We start from the raw sequence: 19,179 nt of genomic DNA on the forward strand, positions 1-19,179 counted from the left end.
ATCGGTTGTTTATGGAGAATAGAAAATAATGTTCTAATCCTAACAATCTGTGATTTGGTGACTATGGATTATGTGCCACCTTTAATAATTTAAGTAGATTGGTGAATATGAAAGCTAGATTGTAAAGTGTTGAGTTGAAAGTTTGGTAGAGATGAGAAAGGCTGTAAGCATATTGAGACACATTTTCCTACTGTCAAACACAGAAAAATACCATTTAAATTGAAGCTCATTTCTTGAATGGTTCTGGAAGGTTTGCAGGAGGGCAATGCCAATTAGAAATAGAAATAATATGCCATATTTAACATATATTGGATTTTTTGCTGTTAGATGGGAGAAGGGAGAAAAAATTTGGAACACAAGGTTTTGCAAGGGTGATTGTTGAAACTATCTTTGCATATATTTTGAAAATAACAAGCTATTTAATTTTTTTTTTTTAAGAAAGAAAGAATATGTCAGCAGAATGATATGGTTTAGTCAACTGGGAACATGTGAATAATCAGCTGATTCTAATTAGGGCATGTGGATGTAATTTACTTTATTTTTACTTCCATAAAACTATCCATGGTGGTATCACTACAGGAGGTCCCTATTTCTGTGTTGTTGTTATTATTATTATTATTATTTGTAGATACTGTCAATCATGTTCTTTTGCAATAATTATTTTTTTTTTTAAAGCATAGAGGCAATAACACCTCAGGTCCAAATGGTTACCTCTACTGCTTTACTGAGTTTATATGAAATGAAAAGTTAGGAATACAATTACCATTTCTTAAGCCCCCAAGTTAAAAATATCCCTTACATTTAGCTTGGCTCTATGTGGGTAGAATGCTAAATCAGGAACTAATAAGATTTGAGTTCAAATCCTGCCTCAGACACTTAGTAGCTATGTAATTTTGTACGTGTTACATTGAGCAGATAAGTAATTTAGCAGATTGAGTGCTGGCCTAGAGTCAGGAAGACTTGAGTTCAAATCCTGCCTCAGATATTTACTTGCAGTGTGACTTTGGAAAAGTTACCTTGTTTGCCTTAGTCTTTTTCATCTGTAGAGTGAGCTGAAGAAGCAATTGGAAGGAAATATTAGATTTTTCAAATTGGGAAGAAAACAAGGTATAATTCCCTAAAAGCATAAAAAGAGTTGTCCTAATTCCCCTTCCCACCCAATGGCTGTAAGCAATCAAAGGCACATGGAAACAATACATGATTATTTTGTATAAGGTTAGTTTTCAGATAAGATATATATATACATAGATTACTTGAAATGTAAATTGTAATAAATTGCTTGACCAATCTTTGAATCTGATTGGACTTCTGGTCAGGAAAACTTTAGAAACCTTTAATTAAGGGAATCTAAGCAGTAGTAGAGGTGGTCCAGCTTCCCAGACACATGAGCCAATGCAAAAAAACTTTGTCACAATTGCCACAATTGAGTAAGTTTTCTCCCAAAACAGAAATTGAATTAAACCAGAATTGAATAGAAATGGAAATAACTAGTTCCAGAAAAGAGCTATCATTTGCTATTCTAATTCTCTTACTTAATGAGATTAAAAAAAAAGAAAAATCTCCTCTCTCTTTCCAAAACTCCAAACCCTTTATCTCTAAAGCCTCCATTCACATTATGTCAGTGAAAACAGACTGCAACTTTCTTTAACTATGTAAATCTCATAATGTTTTATTTTTATTTTTCCTTTAAACAAATTCTAAAGTGGTTCCTCAAAACTCATAACAAAACAAAAAAAAAAAAGATATTTTTCAAAGCACAATTTGGAAATTTACAGCAGAGAAATTACATTTCAGTTAAATTTAATCTCTAGTTTATGATGCCTGCTAGAATTTCTTTAGATGGGGGTGAGTGGGTGGGAGATTACTTTCTTTCTTTTTTGCTTTGACTGACTTTCTAATTAGAAAGATAAGATTAGGTTTCAAAAATAGCACAGGATAGTTTTCATTCTTTACATCCTTTTTTTTTTTTCAGGACACAGAAAAGAAAAAAGTCCATTGGATTTATCAAGGTACACAATATAGACAATGCTAATAATATACTGGATGTTACACACACACAAAAATGTACTTCTCATTTCAAACTATTAATAGTTTCTTGATCTCAAAATGGGAATCTACTTAAATTCTTTTAGTAGATGAACATGTCACACCCAAAAGTCTACCCCTTCATCCTTGCAAAAGTTAAGTCTATTTTCTGTCTTTTAGCCATCTTGATAAAAAGTGAAACTAATTTAGGGATCTTATTTCACTACCCCTACAGCTGACATGGTTGAGGTGGCAAGTAAGGCCATTCCTAGACACTGCTCTAGACACAGGAACTTTGTCACTAGAAGTCCCTCTGGGAAGAAGTAAGAATCTCCACTCAATGGAGCTTGAGCCACTGAATCCTCTATCCTTGAAAGACGTGGGGAAACTGTTATCCTAAAACACACAAGACTCCTAATGTTTGCTGTTGATTATGTCTAGAGGTCCTGAAACACATAAACTTTTCCAGAATGTTTGCCCTTGGAGGAGGCTCTTAATTGTCATCCTAATCTGTACCCAAGGTCTATCCTAGAACACAAGGACTTATATATAGATCAAATACAGGCAATTAGTGGGGGCAGCTAGGTGGCGAAGTGGATAGAGCACCAGCCCTGAATTCAGGAGGATCGGAGTTCACATTTGATCTCAGACACTTAACACTGCTGTGTGACCCTGGGCAAGTCACTTAACCCCAGCCTCAGGGAAAAACAAAAAAACAAAAACAAAAAACAGGCAGTTAGAATGCCTTTCAAACAAAACAACACTGTGTAGATTATTGTTATTTTTTTCCCAAATTTCTATTGAGGCATCTGAATATTATTTGTCCACATGAACTGCCTTCATGTCTATATTATTCCAGCAACTTGCTGACTGAAACAGTCTCCTGGCATTAGAGTCTTCTCTAATAAGGAAGATGTAGAGTTCTCCAACCTCACCTTGCTTTCACAGCTGAGTTGACCATTTCATACACCTCCTGTAAGTGTGGCTGTCAATAGCATAAGTCTTTGTTCAGGTATCCAGTTTATATATAAGGAAAGATGGCTAGATGGAGATACAAAAGAAACCAATTCCTTAATGGGTTCAAGGGATCAGAATGACATGTAAAACAATAGGATTTATTTCAGTGCAAATTTTTATTTCAAGCAATGGGGATGACAGGGAAGGGGAGAGAAAAGGAGACCAAACAACTCAAACATATACAGTAACATAGAGCATAAGTCATTTAAGGGTAGCACAGAGTTGGGGGGCACACAGAAGCTATTCCATTCAGCAGAAAAGAGATGTTTTGGCTCTTACTGGAGGAAATGATGTTCTTCAAAGTATTCTTCTAAGATGGGTTCTTACACTATGATTCTGGTTAACTTGACTGTATTTGGTCAAATTGTATATCAGAGGTCAGTGACAAATAATTACTTTGGAAGTTTGCATATCAGGGAGAAAAAGCAAGTTGATGGCAGATAAAATATTATTTTAAGGAGATAGTTGTATCAACCTTCAAAAAATGCTATTGTAGGGGGCAGCTAGGTGGCGCAGTGGGTAGAGCACCAGCCCTGAATTCAGGAGGACCCTAGTTTAAATCTAGTCTCAGACACTTAACACTTCCTAGCTGTGTGATCCTGGGCAAGTCACTTAACCCCAGCCTCAAAAAAAAAAAAAAAAAAAAAGATGCTATTGTATTTTACCATGAATAAGTTCTATAAGCATATATTTCTATGCATAGATTCTAGAAACTACAGCCTTCCTTAAGGGGAAACTAGCTAGAAAGAGAGAGTTCAAGCAGCAAGAACCCATATAGTTAATATAACAGAAGATGTGCTAACTTTCAGGGAGATCTTAGAATATGAATTCCAGAAGCAATGGACAAAAAACTTACAACCAATAATTTACTCTGTAAAATGTCATAATTTTCCTATGGAGGAAAAAAAAAGTGCTTTCAAGCACTACTCATGAGTAAAAAATAAATTAAACATTAAAAAATTAAATTTTAATAACTTTAAAATATAAAAACACATCCCCGAAAAGAAAACTATAAAGGTAAATAAATAAAATGATGAAGTGTTTATACACTATTAAAGCAGAAGAAAGAAATATTACTTCAGGATTCTAATATATTTAAAAATTATAGAAAGAGTTAAATGAGACAGAAGGTCTGGGTGATTTGGGGGCTGTTTTGATGGTCTTAGAAGACAGAAAAGAGACAAGAATATGCTGGGAAAGAAAGGAAAAGGAAGAAGAAGGAACTTAGTATCTCATATAATGTGCTGTGTGCAATGACAAATATATTAAAAGGGAGGGAAACTATATGAATATAGACAACCCATGAACCCCATTCTCATCTGAACCAGAAAGAAGGATTACATCTATACCCCCCCCACACACAGAGTTTAGCATAGTTCCTGGCATATTGTAAGCACTTACTTGACAAATGCTTTATTATCTCTATAAAAAGAAGCAAGTTATCCTAACTCATTTTTTCTATCCAGTTAACCATCAAGCTATTTCTTAACAAAATAAAAAGACAGTTAAAAATTAAACTGCAAAATGAGATAAACTTTAATCTGGAAAAGGCAAGCCAAAGTATCTCTAATGAAACTGAAGGTGTCACCTGATGAAATCTGTTTGCTGTCTATATCCTGCATGGTGGTGAGAACATTTCTGTGAGGAAAGAAGGAGCATTTGGTTCTTCCTCAGGTTTGTCCTTAATATTTTCTAATTAAAATGTCCCTTTTACACGAATGGGACTTTCCTCAATTCTCTTTATCTGAGCAATATCTAATTATTCAAAAGTTGTAAGACTGTCACAGTTGTGACACTGATTCCTCATGTTTTAACACCTCAAAAATAAGGAAAGGGATAAAATAGGAAAGGGAATGAGTGACTGTTGTCATGATGGTCAGTGGTTTATAAACCACAATGATCTCTGGCTTAGAAACATCTCTGTAGCACATTGTAAAGCTTCAAGATTTTTTTAGCCCATAAATTCTTTCAAAATATCTCCTGGAATGAATTATTTCAATCATCTAATTGAACTAATTGAACACCTCAACAAGTGTATTTTTGTTTATTAAGCAAGATTTGGAAGAAACAGTTTGGTGGGGATGTAGGATACCAGATAATGTATAGTATGGGGATAATGAATGTTCTTCAGGTTGAATAATTAATAAAATTAATAATGTAACCAGAATTCATATAGCATTTTAAGGTCTGAAACAGCTTTACAAATATCATCTCATTTGAACACAAGGATGTGGGTTCAAACCCTGAATCAGATATTTACTAATTGTGTGAGGATGGACAATATAGGGAAGCAAAGAGGGAGAAAGGGAAGTAAGCATTTATATATGCCAGGCACTGTTCAGAGTTCTTTTTACCAATATTATCTCATTTGATCCACATAGCAACTCTTCAAGGTGGATGCTATTATTATCCTCATTTTGTTGCTTTTTATTCATTTTCAGTTGTATTTTGCTCTGTATGATCCCATTTGCGGTTTTCTTGGCAAAGTTACTAGAGCGGTTTGCCAATTCTTTCTCCAGCTCATTGTACAGATGAGGAAACAGGTTAAGTGAGGAATGTGGTTTTAAGTGAGGCATATAAGGTTAACTGGCTTCCCCAGGGTTACATAGTAAGTGTCTGAGACCAGATTTGAATGCTGAAATTCTTGATTTCAAGTCTAGGGTTCTATCCACTGTGCCATTAGCTGTTCCTAATTAATTTAAATTTTAGGTTTCTGAATCCTTCAAACTGGGGGGAAAAGGGGGACTGGCTATAGGGTGGATAAGTCCCTCAAAATCATTTGACCTGGCCCTGCTAAGACAACTATAGGGTGAGTTAATTAAATTACAATAGGGATGAATTAATTAAATTAATTAAACTTGACCAAATATAGCAGGTTAATTTTTAAGCTGATAATTTTGTATGGCTAGTGAATGATGTTGTAAATATCCAAATGGTCTTTGTCAGAAAAAAGGTTCCTCACCCCTGCTTTAAAAGATAGAAGAATCAATCCCCAAAACAAATTCTATACTACATTTGACTGCCATGGGCCAAAATTATATCAAAATTCTGCACATAAGGCCCCAGAGCTATAAACTACAGATTGTAAGTTCACTTGCTTAATTATAGGATGGTAGGGGCTCTCCACTCTTTTTCTTCCTTGTCATGGTGACCGAGGCCAAGAGCTGGGGAAGATGACACATTTACTTGGAAAGTCCCCCCAATTTATTTTTGTACCTCAGGACCAATCTTTTGTCCAGTAGGAACAGATGAGCAACTTATGACCACTCAGGTCACTTGTATTATTTGCTCCTGCTTAACATAAGGAAAAACCCATTCATCTTATGACCATCTACTCATTGGAGAAATTTCTTGCTTCATCCAACTTGTAACCCTGCTGAAACAGTGTTTTGCTTATTTTAGCCTATGCATCATATGTCAACAATGAAATTATTTTGTACTTGATATAGTTGTTCTTGAAATATCTAGTCCTATAAAAATAGGATCCTATAATGAGGAGGTATCTCAGATCATGAGGAAGATCTGAGGTCTGCTTCATTATAGGGGACCATGAATCCTTTAACAGGGCCATTGGCTCAGAGTTCTGCTTCAGTCTCTTTCATTTCTATAGGTAGGACAATCAGTCTCCAAAATGTGTTAATCAAAAAAAGGAGGCCCAAAGAACATGAAACCCTCTACTTGTATTACAAAAAATGAAAGCGGAGAGATGACAGTGCTGCTCAAAGTTTATTTGAGTTGATTTTTTTATGTTTTCTCTGCTAAAAAGTGAATGATTTTTGTCCTAGAAATGACAGTGAAAAATTTGTAATAACTAATTAAGGAATCCCTCCCATAGCAGTTCTAGGGATTTCTAGTCTCCTTGTTTAGGAACCTTAGTGTACTCTATTTTAAAGGTCACAATGCCATTTAAAAATAATATATTGATGTCCTTGTCTTTTTGTTGAACTCTGCTGGAATCATTAGTATGAGGTATAATCTGGTGGCAATCTGAATCCTCTTAGAAACCCCACAAGGGAAACCAATGAAGGGCTTAATATGCAAATCTTGCTATTTAAAAAATAGCAAAAACACAAGGGATTTTATATTAGCTGGAAAGGGAATCTGAAAATGGACAACTGAGATTGAAGAGGAACAATAGTTTTGAAAGAATTCAAGAAACAACATCAACTCATTACATAGTAAAGATACTCATGATATCAGAAAATAAGAGGAATACAGCAGAGATATCCCCTTTACCAGGCAAAAAACAAAGTACAAAAATAAGACTATTTCACTTCCTGAGACAGCTAGGTGGTACTATGGATAGAGTTTTAGGCCTGAAATCAGGAAGACTCAACTTCCAGAGTTCAAATCTGGCTTCAGACACTTACTTGCTATGTGATCCTAGGCAAGTCACTTTCCTGTTTGCCTCAATTGCTTCATCTGTAAAATGAGCTGGAGAAGAAACTCAAAAACCATTCCAGTATCTTTGCCAAGAAAATTCCAAATGGAATCATGAAGAGCCAGATATAAATGAAACAACTACATAACAAAAACTTCATGATCTAACAGCCTAATCAGGCCATGACAAAGAAAAATCAAAAGTTGAAGGAAACAAGTACTTAGGACGTGAAACTGTCTAAGGCTCTTAAAATTGCACCAATATTTAAATGTATTGAGGAGAGCATAATTTACTTGACTATCAAAATGCATCATAAATATTAAAAAATTATGAACCTAAAAGCCCAATGTTCTTCTTGATTTGTAACATGTACTCCTAGCAGAGTACCTTTGACCACTGACCTTTGCAGTGCCAACTCTACCTGGCTCACCTCCTCTGAGGCCTTCAAAGGTCTCTGGCCACAATTTCTTGAATAGTAATTTAATAACCGGTAGCGCGCTCAACAACAGCCACATGTAATCTTAAAAGTCTTTATTATATCTACTCACATAATGCCCTGACTTGATGCCCTGACTTGTTAGTTCCCTAATGAACACCTGGTCTGAAGACCCACATGTTCACTACCAAACTTCTTACTTCTCTCAGCTATCCATCAGCTTGGCTTGGCTTGGCTACCCCAGGCTAGGGAGCCAGGTTAAAGAGAGTGACTGCTGTCTGCAGTGGGCTTATAATGGGCCTGTGAGGTCACACATACAGCCAAGCAGCGAGAGAGCCATCACCCATTGCAAAGCTATCTCAATATGGCCAAGATCCCACAGGGCAGTCCTATATCCACAGAGAATACTTCTGGGCCATTCAAATCTCCTGTTGCACCGTGCCCGCCCATTTAAAGGCCCCTTACAATTCCCTTCTCTTGTTTTGCAGGAACCGCATCTTTACATTGATTGTAGACAATGATGATGACTTTAGAGAAAAGTATCCAGATACCTATCTGACTCATGAGAAAATTGTATTCAGAATTGAAGTTTACTGTAGACATTGTTCTTTCAGAAGATGAAAGCCAATTCCTGGGAAAGGACCAGCCAAGAGAATTCTTTGGAAACTGCTAATACTTTAGTGATGAACAGCGCCAATCTACAGGAAGAACACAATGAGCAGCAGCACCCAAAAGTGAAAAGTAAGGTTACAGAAGTGCCATAAAGTGCCATCCTTCCTCTCAAGAATGACTGCCCAGAGACCTCTTGAATTCATTTAGATTCAGTCCAACAAATTGTTTATTTTGAATAGTGACCATCAAATTGCTTATATTGATTATCTACTGGATGGAGGAACTGTATTAGGTATTATGAAGGATACAGAGATGAGTAAGAAAACCTCTTTCTCCTCAAGGAATTTTACAATTGTATTAATGAATAAATGAAATCACATTTAAACGCTTTCTATGTACGAAGCACTGAGTTAAGTGCTAGAAATACAGATAAAATATCAAAGACAGTCCTTGCCCTCACGTTACTTATATATTATTAGACAAAGACAAAACATTTAGAGGAGTACTAGTCAGAAAGATATTTTGTTTTGGCAAGAATCATCATAACAACTAGTATTTATATACTGTTATAGATGCTATTTCATTTGATCCTCGAAACCTTGGGAGCTTATTATACCTATCTTAAAGATGAGGAACTGAAGGCATTAAGTGATTTGGGTTCACACCATTATCTGAAGCAAGATTGGAACTTAGGTCTTCCAGGTTCGACATTCGCTCCACTGTGCCCTCTGTCAGATTTAAAGGGAGTAGTTAAATGAATTAATGATTATAGATTGACACACACCTCCTAGTAACAGTGACAGTAAGAATGTTTTTATGATTTTATGAATTAGAAAGCTAGTGGGTTAGAAAAGTAGCAGAGAGAATACTCAAAGGGTTACATTCTCTCAGCCATGCTCTCAGGTCTTAGCGCCAAAGTAACTGAAAGGAAGATCAGGAATAAAGTAGGAAGAAAAGCTAAGATAACCCAAAACAGTACTAGATTAAAACAAAGCATGGCAAATAGATGGAGTATGTATATATACACCATTTCCCAGAAAACTCTATCCTTTCCAGGATCTGCCTCAATCCAGAACTGAAGGCCTCACTCCTGTGGTTCTGGATTCTGGTTGGTAAGCTCCTGATTTGGCCAATCTCAGGTTCACGACTATCTCCATGCTTTATGGTAGTGCACATATCCCACTTTCTTACTTGCATTCCCATTTTATCTCTGAAAACAGCAATCAAATGGACACTACCATATCTGGGAAGGACAAATCAATCAAATTCCTTTTCCCTAATTGCCATTCTTTCTTGTCTTCACACTTCAAAACACTCCTTTTTGGCTACTTCTATGACTAGTCTTCCCACATTAGAATATAAGTTCATTCAAAGTAGCGACTGTCTTGTTTGCAGGTGCGTGTAGCCCCGGTAGAGACCCTGACAGTGTTTGATAAATGCTTTTTTCTTTGATTCATTTAATCACTCATAAAAACATAGTTTATGGAATATTATAAATATCTGAAGAGAGGTACAAATAAAAGTACTTTGGGAATTCTTAAGATCATCCATATGTATTCTATTTTTATATACAGGAATTCTAAAATTCTGTTATCTAATCACTATTGTTGGTCATTCATTCTATCTCTTCTGATGCATTATGACCCATAATTGTAGTTCTCTTTACCATGACTCCTAAAGCCTCTAGCTCCAGTTCTTTCCTAGGAAATTGCCCTTATATTGGATATATTGATCTCTCTTCCCTGTGTCAATCTCTTGGTCAACCAATTTACTCCCACATCATTATCTACACTCAAAGCTCTTATCTTATGAAGAGTCACATTTGCCAAACCCCAGACCTATCACCATCATCATCATCATCCTCTAAAAATCATAATTAATATTTACATAGTATCTAATATGAACCAGGCACTGTGCTAAACACTTTACAGATATTATATTATCTGCTGTTTACAATAATCCTTACAACAATGAAAGGCATTATAATTATCCCCATTTTACATATGAAGAAGTGAAGGCAAAGAGAAGTTAAGTAATTTGCCCAGTTTATAAACAAACAGGGACTTGATATATCAATAAATAAAGACCTTTTTATTATATCCATCCTAATGTTCCATCTAGAGCTGAGGACATATTATGTGTTTGGATAAGTAGAGTAACAAATATATCTGATTGATGATGCAGTTAATTAGCAACTATAGTATATTGTTGTTTTTCATTCTTCTCCAAGTTATTAGGAAAATGAAATTATCATACAGGTACTATAGTCTACTTAGAACTAGTCCTAACATTTTCAGAAAGAACAGAAGAAAGGACACTGAAATTCAATTATTAGCTGAAATAATTTGTAAGGAAAGATACATCCAATTCAACAAACCCAAAAGAAAATCACAGATTCAGACAAAAAGGTAATTTGTTAGAAGCCTTTAATCCTGAAGTTTATTATGCTCCCTCTAAATTTAGAACTTTGTGGAGAAAGATAAATAATTCAGGAACAAAGTATAAAATGTGCTTTTGATGGATGTGCCTACACCTTCTATCAGCATATTCTTTCAATGAAAAAATAAAGGCTTTTTCTTTTAACATTGAAAACCTCGACCAAGTACCGCCTTGCTATACAATCTTCATTAGTATAATAAATCTTTTTCTCTACAAGTTCCGGTGAGAGACTGTAGTAACAATTTAATGATATTGAGCATCCCTCTATCATAGGTGTTTGGGCACTGTTTGAGAAAGGAACAATCAATTTCTTAGCCCACTACCCACAGAGGATTTTCTAAACCTTTTTGTTCCTTCTCTGCTTGCCTTATATTTTAATGAAAAATGGGACCATTCCCTAAGAACTCTCCCTTCTTACCCCCCTTTTCTCACATCTCTCAGATGCTTTCCTCCATTATTTCCTCCTTTACCACTGTCTTACTTGAAAATGTCATCCTTTTCATCAAGGTAAGCCCCTTTAAATGCATAAGCAATTTCCTTCCATCCTTCCTTCTCCAGCAGGTTGTCCTATCCTCCCCATTCTCTCATTATCTTTAATAGCTATGAATCTACTAGATGCTTTCCATTGCCTACAAATCACTTTACTTCTATTTATTTTGTGTCTCCAATCCTCAAAAAAAAAAATCAGTTCATCTATCCCTGCTAAGTTATCATTTTATTTCCCCTCCCTTTTATGGTTAAGATCTTTTTCTCTCACTCTCAACTATCTATAATGGTTCTTCAGACCTCATCATTTAAATAAAACTGCTCTTTTCAGAGTTACTAATAATTTCTTTATGGTCTTTTCACAATCTTTATCTATTCAGATGAAAAACTCAGTTCTAGCTCTATCATGCTGCATTCTCCATTTCTTCCAAACTCTGTAATCTGAAATTTCTACAAAGTTTTTTCTCTCATTCTCCTCTCTTTATCTTTCTATATTTTGTCCTTTTGTCAAATTTATTTACTTCTTTGGACTTAGCCACATGCAAATGATTCCCAATTGTATATTTTTTGTCATTAATATTTATTCTGGACAACAGACATTCATCTCCAACTGTCTATAGGACAGCTTCACTCTTAGGACACCTTTTGGAATGTCTCAATAGCATCTCATGCTCAACATGTCCAAAGCCAAGCTTATTCTTATTTAATCCTGACATCATTATTTATATGAGTGATTCTACTATTCATTTAACATCCTGTATTTCAAAACCATTATGCCATCTACTACCTAATTCCATTTTCCTTTTCTGTGGTACTCTTCTCTCCAGATAGCAACCCAAAACTATGTTAATCTAAAAGGGAACAATCCTAGAGGGCCTGTGATTTATTTTTATTTAAAAGAAAATTTGTGATGTTCTGTCATCTCTCAATTATAATCCTTCTCTGGGAGGAGGTTATTTTCTTTAAATCCTTTTCTCTGTGAGCAGGTTTCTTGGGAGGCTTCTGGAGCCTCCAGCCAAAGTGAAGGTAGAATCTCAAATCCTCTTCTTCCTGAATCCTGGCTTGGAATCTCCTCCAGCTTCCTTGAAGTTCTCCTGGGAAGTGTTGTCCTTGACCCAATCCAGACTGCTCTCCAGGCTCAATGTTGCCTCCTTTTATCTTCCCAGAGAATGGGCTTGTGGGTACTCCCAGGGGCTTGTGGGAACTCCTATAGCCAATGGACTAGCTCCTTTTAAAGGTGTGTACTAAAGGGATGCCCTGAGCTAGAGAATTGTTAAGTACGGACTTAGCACCTAGTAAGAACCTAACAAAAATTAATTTGTTTATATAACTACATGATTGCTGTCTTGGTTTCTCTCTGAAGGTTTCTGTTCAGTAAGATATGGCATGGCCATCATGCTACATCTCTGTCATTTAACATTCTCTGCACAAGGTCAAAGTATGAGCATTGCCATCATTGCTATGGTGAAACACACAAACCAGTCAAATTATTCCAATATTTCCACAGAAGGATATCCTGATACCACTACAGACACAGAGGTAAGTAATGGCAGATCCAACATTTTTCTTTTAGTCAAACAATAGACATTTATAATACATATTATATATGATACATACATTGGTGTAGAAATTAGACTGACAACAAATTAGTCAAGATACTTGCCATTAAAGAGCTTTTGATTTAATTAATAATATATGTGTGCGACTAGATGAAGATTGCTTTCAAATCTAAAGTTCTCTGATTCTGGGAGATTAAACATACATCAATAAGTAAAATATAAATCAGAATGTAAATATGTATGAATTCAAAATGCCATACCATCTGATAAGGGGGAAAATCATTACTGGTTGGATAAGGAATAAGCTTCATAGATGATTTCTGTTATGAGTTAAACCCTTTATGTCTAAAACTGATATCAAGATGAGTGGGTTCTGGTATGGGGAAGATTGTCTCCAAAGGGACAAAATCGTAAACATATGATTTTTCAGGAGATGGTAGGCAATCCAATTTGACTAGAGTAGAAGATACATAAGAGAATGGAGGCAGCTACTAGAATATGGCATTAGACCTGGAGTCAACAGGACCTGAATTCAAATCTGGCTTCAGGTACAATAGAGACCTTGGACAATATGAATAGAAACATGAGCAAAAAAAGCACCCCTAACACCAAAACAAAATAAAAATCCAAATCTTAGCATTTAAAGTTCTGGTGATAAGGAGAATGAATTTAAATCTGGCTTCAGGTACAATAGAGACCTTGGACAATATGAATAGAAATATGAGCAAAAAAACCAAACAAACCCTAAAACCAAAACAAAATAAAAATCCAAACCCTAGCATTCAAAGTTCTGGTGATAAGGAGAAGTCACAAACATGGCAGATAGAGTCCTGGAAGTGGAGTTTGGAAGACCTGAATTTAAAACTATCTTCAGACACTTATTAACTACATGATCCTGGGAAAGTCACTTAAACTCTGTTTTAGTTTGTTCATCTGTAAAATGAAAAAAAAAAAGGCTTTGTTCAAGAAACAACTTCTTGAGAATTAAAATGGACCAAACAAGGGATAATGATGCTTAGATATGCTATTGTTTCAGTCATGTCTGACATTTTGTGACCCCATTTGGGGCTTTTTTTTTTTTTTTTTTTTTAGCAAAGATACTAGAGTGCTTTGCTATTTTCTTCTCCAACTTATTTTACAGATGAGGAAAATGAGGCAAACAGCATTGGACTGTCACACAACTACTAAGTATCTGGAGTTTGATTCCAGGTACTCCTGACTCTACGGCTTGTTCTCCGTGTGCTATGGTACCACCTAGTTTCCAAATAAGTGGTTTACGTTAGTATTAATATTTCAGAGGGTATTTCTACTACTTATCCCAGGAATTTCAACCAGTGTCAGCCATGTTCTTCCTACACAATATTTCATCCCCCATCTCTGAACATTTGTATTGACTGAAATTCTCCCTCCATATCTTTACCTCTTTGACTCCTTAATTATTTTCAAACCCCAACTCTAAAACCATTTTCTCTATGAGAAAGATCTTTCCTCATGTTGTCTTTTCTTCTAGACCCTCCCTATCAAATTGCCTTGTATGGATTTTCTATATGTAATATGTACATACTGATCTCCTTTGGTCCCTCTACTCAACCAGAATTACACTGTTATGTCTGATTTCTCACCCAGATTTACTCTGAATAGCCAACTTGTTTCCAAATCTCATTATTTCTATCTTAGCAACATCTGTCTTATACATGCTGTTCTCTAGACTTATTCAGCCAGATGCAAGTTCTCATCCCTTACACTATGAATATTAATATTTGCAATCATAATCTTGTGTATTTTCCTGCCTGGAATCTCCTTACCTTTCCAGTCTCTTAGATTTTACTCCCCCCATGCACTCTAAATCTAACTACAATGGCATTCTTGTTCTTCAAACCAGCTCCATCTCATATCTTAAAATATTCTTCTCCCTAATCTTGACCTAATCTTGATTTCTGATTTACTTCAAATCTCAGTTCAAATCCCAAATTTTGAAAGATGTCTTTCCTGGTCTCTTCCCACTTTCTCCCATCTCTAAAGTCAGTCAATAGTAAGACAATAAATAAGTGCCTGGTATGCTGGAAGTACTCTGCTAAAACCCTGGAGATAAAAAGTAAAAGACAGTATCAGATTTTAAAGAGTTCAAAATCTAATAGGTGAGAAAACAAGCAAAAAACTTTGTACAAACAAGCTATAGATGTCTATCTAGCTAATTATTTGACAAATCAGAGAGAATCAACAAAGGGTCCTCCTGAATTCAGGGCTGGTGCTCTATCCACTACACCACCTAGCTGCCCCGAGAATCAATAAAGGGAAGGCAGTAGAATTAAGAATTAAAAAAGGCTTCCTGCATGTGGGGTTTTAACTGAAACTTGAAGGAAACCAGAAAAGACTGGAAGTAGAGAAGAAGAAAACAATTTCAGGTGGTGGAAAGACAGTGAAAGTGGCTAGAGTAGGGATAGCTGGTGCAATGAATAGAGCACCTGAGCTCAAATCCAGTCTTAGATATCTAATACTTACTAGTTGTGTGACCCTAGGCAAGTTACTTAATCCCAAATGCCTCACCCCCCCTCCCCAAAAATGCCTTGGATAAAGAGATGCAGTGTTTTCTTGGAAGAATAACAAAGAAGTCTTGTTTCTACTTTATTGGGGAGGGGGGGGGCTGTTACTAGCATGATCCATTTCCTACTTTTCTACTCTTCTGTTATCCTATACTCCTTGTACTCTGCAATCCAGTTACACTTCCTTCCTTACTATTCTTCCAACAATGGATCATGTTAGTAACAGACCAAGATGTCAGTTCCAGGCCCCAGCACAGTAAAAAACCTGTAGAGAAACAACCTGGGCAAGAATTCCCAGAGCAAAGGGCAAGCTGCAATCCTGCCCCTCTGCAGAGGTTTCCAACTAGCTGATAGTGGTTGAGTCCTGTAGCAATCTTCTAGAGCTCCAACAAAGGGAAAATCCAAGGTCTGTTGCACAGATTCAAACATTATTGGAAATATTCAATGTTCAAACCAGGGGGCCAAACATCAGATTTTTGTTCAGTGGGAGCACACACATCCCCCTCATCCCCCCACCCCAAAATCTTGTTCAAGAAACAAACTTCATGAAAATCATAATGGATCAACAGGAGATGTTGGGGCACAATAAGCAGATGTAAAAAGCATATGCTAATTAAATCCATCAGAGCTGATGAGATTACCAAGTGAGGTAGTGTAAAGACAGAAGACAATGGATCTAGGACAGAATCCTAAGTAGACTGAGAGGGAGATGATCTGGATAAGGATTCAGAAAAAGAGACAGAAGCAGCTATCAAGTATGTAAGAGGAGAAGCAGAAAAAAACAATGCGCAAAAGTGTAGAGATAATAGAATGTCAAGGAGAAGATAGTGTCAAAGACTGCAAATAATGGGATCACTTGAACAAGTGGAGGAGTTAGCTTTGTTAAGGAGTAAGTCCACTCCATCCTGAGAGATGTGGCAGAAGGCATAGAGGGATAGAAGATGAAGAAGAGGAGAAAGAAGAAACTCACAGTAAAATGGCCTGAGTTTTTTTTCTGCAAAATATAAATCACAGACCTCTGTGGAGAAAGTGGCGGTACAAAAAGTTGTAAAAAGTTTGAAGAAGCAAGAAAAGGTCTAGAAGAGCATCTACAGTATGGGAGAGTGAATTGATAAGGGAATAAAGTAGGATTGCCTAGTAGCAGTGAGGACCCAGCTAAGATTGTGTAACAAATTTGTAGTAGGCATACTCAGAATGATTGTGTAATTTTCTCCATCCTTGTTCAGAAGCACATAGGAAGGAGCAATGGAAGTTAGCAGTGAGACTGATCCAAAAGCTGAGACTTGAAAGGGCTTAATCAGTGAAATGATAAGGAGCTAAAGGTTCAAGAAAAAAGGACAATGTAGAATTGAATTTTAACACCAAGTAGTCAAAATGATGAGGGAAAGAGAGTGGCTAATGCAAGGGAAATTACTAGGTAAAGAGTTAAAGGGTCAAGAGATTTAGAAGTTACAGTGCAGATGTGTTACATGCCCTCCTGGCAGTTACAATTACTAGTCTACCTACAGAGTACCTTTGACCACTGACCTTTGCAGTGCCAACTTTATCCGGCTTGCCTCCTCTGAGGCCTTCAAAGGTCTCTGGCCACGATCTCTTGAATCTATAGTTTAATAACCAGTAGCGCACTCAAGAACAGCCACGTGTAATCTAAAAAGCCTTTATTATACCTACTCACATAATGCCTTGACTTGTCAGCTCCCTAGTGAACACCTGGTCTGAAGACCCACGTGTTCTCTACCAAACTCCTTATCTCTCGGCTATCCATCAGCTTGGCTTGGCTTGGCTACCCCAGGCTAGGGAGCCAGGTTAAAGAGAGCGACTGCTGTCTGCAGTGGGCTTATAAAGGGCCTGTGAGGTCACACACACAGCTAACCAGCAAGAGAGCCGTCACCCTTTACGAAGCTATCTCAACGTGGCCAAGATCCCACCTACAACGCAGTCCTAATATCCACAGAGAACACTTCTGGGCCACTCAAATCTCCTGTTGCACTGTGGCGCCGCCCATTTAAAGGGTCCTTACACAGATGAAGTAGGGAGTTTCATAATGGAAGGCCAAGGAGAAGTGAAATGCCATTATGATCAAACAAGGAGATATTACAATTCTCGAACATGAAAGTTGTGCATTTGTGAGTAATGACAAGATCATTGCATGATCATCTTTGTATGTGGCTGAAGTGGGATAAAGGTGTACCTTGTGGGAAAGCAATAGGTTGAAGAACTGAGTGATTAAGGAGTTTGATTAAGAGTCAATATGTATGTTGAAGTCTTGGAATACAGGCAAAAGTTAGGAAGGAGAGAAAATTTGGAAGCCATGTGCCAAAGTCATTACAGAAGTTCTTTACTTTCTTTAAGTAACCTAGGGGTTCGAGGCAACAGCTAACAGGATTTTGGTTAGGTCACTGAAATGTAAAGTACAAATCTTGAAGGGAAGCTGGAAATGGCCAAAAATAGTACAGTCATATAGGAAATGGCCCCGAAATAGTAGCCAAAAAATAAGCTAACATCATGTTGGACTACAAAAGGAATTTCATCACTTCTAAGAATGACAAGGTAAGAGTTATGCTTTCTTCTGTCCTGGTCACATTTCCTCTAGAATCATATTCAGATTTGGTGGGAGCCACAATTGAGAAAGGGCACTGCTTAGTATAGCTCCTAGCACATTTAATAAATACTTGCTGATTGACTGACTGAACTAATCTGGAGTAGAGCACATGGAATGTCAAAAGGCTTTCAGTCTGTCTAATATGAGGGTCAGAGGAAAAAAAATAGTCTTTTGTTTGGGAAAGATAAGGGCAGGGGAGGAGGAAGATGGCATGATAACTATTTTAAGCATTTTAAAGTATAAGTAATGTCACGTGGAGGGAAGATTGGGCTTTATTCTGTTTGGCTACACAGATAAAGTCTAGGAATGGTGGATGGAAATTTCTAAGAGGCTAACAGTTTTGGTATAAGAAAAATCATCTGAAGAATAAAATATTTCCCCCAAAAAAGAAAGGAAAGGATTTCTAAGAACAAAGTTCCTGCTGTTTAGAGATCTTCACAAAATACAAAGATGAGGTGGAATCCTCATGTGAGATTCTTTTTCAGATGGAAGAAACTATGGGATGCAGTTTAGGCCAGTTCAGTGGACTAAATGGACACTAAGTCATTAATTTTTCCAAAAATCTGTAATATAGATTTTTTTTTTCTTTTCTGAGGCTGGGGTTAAGTGACTTGCCCAGGGTCACACAGCTAGGAAGTGTTAAGTGTCTGAGACCAGATTTGAACTCGGGTCCTCCTGAATTCAAGGCTGGTGCTCTATCCACTGTGCCACCTAGCTGCCCCTGTAATATAGATTTTAAAGCTTGAAACACAAGAGGTGAGGTCATTTCATTCAAACATACAGATAGTAAGGAGAAGGATGGGGATTTTAATGAAGATTAGAGAGCAAGTATTAGTAATCATATTATACACTGGGCATTGTGCAAAGTACTGAGGATATACAGGTAAGCAACATTTCTGTCTCTACCCTCAAGAAATTGATAATTTTCTGTAGGGGAAGAGAAAATAATTCATAACAAAGGAAGCTGGGAAGCAAGGAGAGGAATAATAGAGAGCATGGTGAAAAGTGGAAAGGAAGTAAGGTAGAAGCCTGGTTCTTCGCAAAATAAGGCAAAAGGCTCACCTATCAGTGTTATGAGA

General features: G+C 36.7%; 1 protein-coding gene across 3 annotated transcripts in view; it reads left to right on the forward strand.

Annotated features, from left to right (window-relative positions):
* Positions 1-4,613: 4,613 nt before the first annotated feature.
* LOC141560048 (putative small intestine urate exporter) overlaps positions 4,614-19,179 on the forward strand; it is a 33,153-nt gene continuing 18,587 nt past the window's right edge. The window contains exons 1-3 of one of the 3 annotated variants that reach the window (XM_074297684.1): positions 4,614-4,716; positions 8,348-8,600; positions 12,760-12,935. In XM_074297684.1, the coding sequence (XP_074153785.1) occupies positions 8,477-8,600; positions 12,760-12,935 (300 nt within the window). In that variant the 5' untranslated portion in view covers positions 4,614-4,716; positions 8,348-8,476. Of the gene's footprint in view, positions 4,717-8,347; positions 8,788-12,759; positions 12,936-19,179 lie in introns of all 3 variants that reach the window. The other 2 variants (XM_074297686.1, XM_074297685.1) reach the window with 2 other exon arrangements.

The sequence above is a fragment of the Sminthopsis crassicaudata genome, chromosome 3 (assembly GCF_048593235.1).
Source record: "Sminthopsis crassicaudata isolate SCR6 chromosome 3, ASM4859323v1, whole genome shotgun sequence".
Lineage (NCBI taxonomy): Eukaryota > Metazoa > Chordata > Mammalia > Dasyuromorphia > Dasyuridae > Sminthopsis > Sminthopsis crassicaudata.